The sequence below is a fragment of the Physeter macrocephalus genome, chromosome 14, assembly GCF_002837175.3.
Source record: "Physeter macrocephalus isolate SW-GA chromosome 14, ASM283717v5, whole genome shotgun sequence".
In the NCBI taxonomy this organism is placed as follows: domain Eukaryota; kingdom Metazoa; phylum Chordata; class Mammalia; order Artiodactyla; family Physeteridae; genus Physeter; species Physeter macrocephalus.
In genome coordinates this window covers 68,012,122-68,016,728 of record NC_041227.1, presented here as the reverse complement: position 1 = coordinate 68,016,728, position 4,607 = coordinate 68,012,122, and the positions used below count along the sequence as shown (strand labels likewise).

Genomic DNA, 4,607 nt, shown 5'->3' with positions numbered 1-4,607 from the left:
ATGGTACCTGTCACTATCTGACAGATGATAAAGTATTTTATTTGCTTATATTCTTTCCCCATTATTGGATTGCAGGAGCTTTGGTTTTTTTAGCACCGTATACTTATTGACTAGATAGTGCCTGGAACATGGGCGACACTCAATACATACTCCTCAAGTGCATGAAAGATATCCTCAATAAAACAATAGAATGCATGACTTCTTGGGGAAAATGCTGAGATGTGACAAAAATTCCTAATCAGTGATGAAATGGAGGATCCTCTAAAGAAGACAAATCCACACACAAAATACTGAAATTAATTTCAATTAATTAATATATTGACTGCAAATATATATTGTGACATTTCAACCCAGTGAGTAATGCCAGTTATGTGAAAATGAGTCATGTTATTTTCCTCTTCTCTGTCAGTCACCTTCACCACATGGAACCATGGAACCTTACAGGAGTTTCAGAATTTATTCTTCTGGGATTTTCAGAGGAACCAAATCTAAGACCCTCATATTTGTGCTTTTCCTCTCCATATACCTGATCACTGTGTTTGGAAATCTGCTCATCATCCTGGCCGCCATCTATGACTCACACCTCCACACACCCATGTGCTTCTTCCTCTCCGACCTGTCCTTTGTAGACCTCTGTTTCACCACTACTACTGTCCCAAAGATGCTGGTGAACATCCAGACACAGAGAAAAGTCATAACCTATACAGGTTGCATCATCCAGATGCACTTTTTCCTATTCTTTTCAGGGCTGGACATCTATCTTCTGACTGCGATGGCCTATGACAGGTTTGTGGCCGTCTGTCACCCCCTGCATTACATGGTTATCATGAATTCCCGACTCTGGACTGCTGCTTCTGGTGACCTGGAGTGTAAGTGTCTTGCATTCATTGTTACAAAGCTTAATGGTGTTGCAACTGTCCTTCTGTACAGACATGGAAATCCCCCACTTTTCCTGTGAACTCAATCAGATGGTCCAACTTGCCTGTTGTGACACCTTTCTTAATAACATGGTGGTGTATTTTGCAGCCGTGCTGCTGGCTGTTGGTACCCTTGCTGCTATCCTTTTCTCATACTCTAAGATAGTTTCCTCCGTACGTGGAATCTCATCAGCTCAGGGGAAATATGCAGCATTCTCCACCCGTGTGTCTCACCTCTCTGTTGTCTCTTTGTTTTTTTGTACAAGCCTAGGAGTGTACCTTAGCTCAGCTGCTACCCACAGATCACACTCTAGCGCAAAAGCTTCAGTGATGTACGCGGTGGTCACACCCATGCTAAACCCCTTCATCTACAGTCTGAGGAATAAAGACATAAAGGGGGCTCTGAAAAGATTCTTTGGGATGGCAGCTATAAAAGGGCCAATGGTCATAGGGCTGAAAAATTGCCCATGATTTCTGGGCTCAAAGTCTCAGTGTCAGAAGTTGTAATTCTTCAGTCAGACTGTGGAAGTAGAACTCGCTCTTTGTATTTATTTCCTGGAATTTTTATTTTTTCAACTTCTATGAACAATTTAGTCATTTACTTTCTTAAGCTTTATTCTCTCTCTGATATCCAACAGTTTCCCCTTCATTTTCTTTCTGTTTTTCCTAATTTATTCCCAACCACAGATATTTTAAAAATTAGAAATTTTCATTTATCTCATGGAATTGCTTAGATTTCTTAAGAATAATTTCTTCTCAAATGACAAATATTACCCCATGTAATATGTCTTTAGTTTTACTAGAAGAATAGTAATGAGTTTTGCCACTCCAATGGAAAAAGCTAGATTTGGCAACTATGCTATTTCCATAATTTTATCTGAGACCACAGTTTTTCACTTTTTGTGTCTGTCATTCCTCTGTATATAACTACCTTAACTGGTCTTCTTGATAATGTAGATTTTAACATACTAGTTTTTTGTCATTGTTTTTTTTTTTTTAATAAATTTACTTATTTATTTTGGGCTGTGTTGGGTCTTCGTTTCTGTGCGAGGGGTTTCTCCAGTTGTGGCGAGCGGGGGCCACTCTTCATCGCGGTGCGCGGGCCTCTCACTGTCGCGGCCTCTCCCGTTGCGGAGCACAGGCTCCAGACGCGCAGGCTCAGTAGTTGTGGCTCACGGGCTTAGTTGCTCCGCGGCACGTGGGATCTTCCCAGACCAGGGCTCGAACCCGTGTCCCCTGCATTGGCAGGCAGATTCTTAACCACTGCGCCACCAGGGAAACCCTTGTCATTGGTTTTTATTCTCCTTATTAAGGTCCTGTACTCTTTTTCAGGCTCTAGTCCACATTGCCTACCATTGTCACTGAAATAACTGATTATCAAATACATTTCTTCTAGTGGTGTCTACACAGAAATAGAAATTTGAATAAATAGTTTGACTTAATATGGTCTTAGAGTCAGAGATAACATTAAATATGATGAAGCAAAATTTTAATTACGCTTTGTATTTCTATGCATTAAATGTATTTTCAAGCTGTACATCCACTCACTGAAGTATGCAATACTAATGTCAAGGTGTAAGGGGATTTATTCATTGCAATGAATTAGTTAGCATGTTTTATGTTTTCTCACTGATTACCTAATGGTTTCTGCTTGAAAACTTACAGTGATGCTAAAAATATGACTTTTTCATTGTTTGAATTAAAATATCTCATTCATTTCTAAATTTTGTCATAAACACTAAAGAGACAGTGAATGAACAGTATCATCCACTATATATCTCATATAGAAAGGAATTTCTTCAGTTTTTATGATCAAGACTAATTCATAAGAGAACTTGAATTCTGCTTAGTCATATGATTCAGGGTCAGAAGTTTTTCTTCACAAACATGCACGTTCTTGTAAACTCTCCTGGGTGCCTGGAAAGAAATATCAATGTAGTCCTTTTTAATACACTTATCGTATACAAACTTGAATAACAAAGTAATCAGAAATTCTGTCCCTCAAACTTCTCAGAACAAAAGACAAAGATAAGAAGCAGTAGATTGTTGCGATTGCCCTCAAGTTCATTTTGATGATCGTAGATTTAGCTATTGCTGCATAACTAGCTATGCAAAAATAAAATTGTTTAACATAATGTTTTTAATATTGAATGGGATGGTATGGTGGGGAGTCGTTTTGAGCTCTATGGGCTCCTCATGAGTCTGTAATTAGCTGCCAGTCTCTACATTGTGTTTCTAAGGCTCGTTCATGGATCTCTGCGTTACTGTAATACTGCTGTGTCTCAAACCCAGTTCATTTCTGTCTTTTTTAATTAATTAACTTATTTATTTATTTTGGCTGCATGGGGTCTTAATTGCGGCACACGGGATCTTTGTGACGCAACTAAGAGTCCTCATGCCGCAACTAAGAAGTCTGCATGCCGCAAGGAACTTCTTTTATTTCTATTTGAGGTTAATCTTGTTTACAAGAAAATGAGTTTTTAGGCCGGCCGGCTCTAGTCTAGGTGTGCGGGGGTCTGCAGGGCCTGAGGCCAGGTTCCAATCTGGCTTCCTGGGATGTCGGTGGCCTTGTACTGGACTGGCTGAGAGGCAAAGCGGAAGTCAATCAGGAGATGATCCACTCCTGGAGGAGAGTGACCAGCTGATCCACTGTATCGTGGAATATCAGAACAAAGGCCGTGTGAATGAGTGCGTTCCAGTACCAGCATGTGTTACACAGAAATCTCATTTATTTGGCTACCATTGCAGATGCCAACCCAACCAGTGCTTGGCCAGTGCAAAAGTAATGGAGGGGGGCTTCCCTGGTGGCGCAGTGGTTGAGAATCCGCCTGCCAATGCAGGAGACACGGGTTCGTGCCCCGGTCTGGGAAGGTCCCACATGCCGCGGGAGCGGCTGGGCCCGTGAGCCATGGCCGCTGAGCCTGCGCGTCCGGAGCCTGTGCTCCGCAACGGGAGAGGCCACAACAGTGAGAGGCCCGCGTACCGCAAAAAAAAAAAAAAAAAAAAAAGGCAATGGAAGGAATTCCCTGGCGGTTCAGTGGTGAGGACTCCGGGCTTCCACTGCAGGGATGAGAGTTCCATCCCTGGTTGAGGACTAAGATCCTGCAAGCCGCTCGGAGCAGCAAAACAAAACAAAACAAAACAAAAGCAATGGAATAATCTTCCAAACGGCTATTGTGACGAGTAATTGCCTGTAATCTATTTTCTATGAAATGGAGACAGGACCTTTACAAACTCAGTTCCTTAAAACATGAATGGAACCTCTGCGGCTCTTTTAAAAATGTGAAGAAAGCTACTAAATTAACCGCATTCTCAGTGTAAATATTTATTTTAATAACTAAGCAGATTCCCTCAATTAAGTTGACTCCAGGTGTCCTCCTTCCTGAAGTTGGGTGTTTGGATAACAAAGACATCACGGGCATCTTCAAGTCTACCTTTTTAGTTTCAACCTGAAGAGGAAACTGAGCAGGTATTGGGTGATCAGCAAGAATTGGCGAGACTCCCAACTGAGACCCTGTCAAATGGACGTGTACCTGTGTGCTCCTTCCAACCAGTTTGTGGTTGTAGACCCTCTGCTCATTTCAGGTTGCTTTTTTTTTTTTTAAATAAATTTGTTTATTTATTTATTTTTAAAAATTTATTTATTTATTGGCTGCGTTGGGTCTTCATTGCTGTGCACGGGCTTTCTCC

General features: G+C 41.3%; 1 protein-coding gene across 1 annotated transcript; it reads left to right on the top strand.

The window, feature by feature from the left end:
• The first annotated feature begins 392 nt into the window (after nucleotides 1–392).
• Nucleotides 393–1,388, top strand: LOC112065309 (olfactory receptor-like protein OLF4). Its single transcript, XM_024125461.2, is given in 3 exon segments — nucleotides 393–495; nucleotides 498–840; nucleotides 842–1,388. Coding segments are annotated over 3 exon segments (963 nt in total). The 5' UTR covers nucleotides 393–422.
• Nucleotides 1,389–4,607: the final 3,219 nt, after the last annotated feature.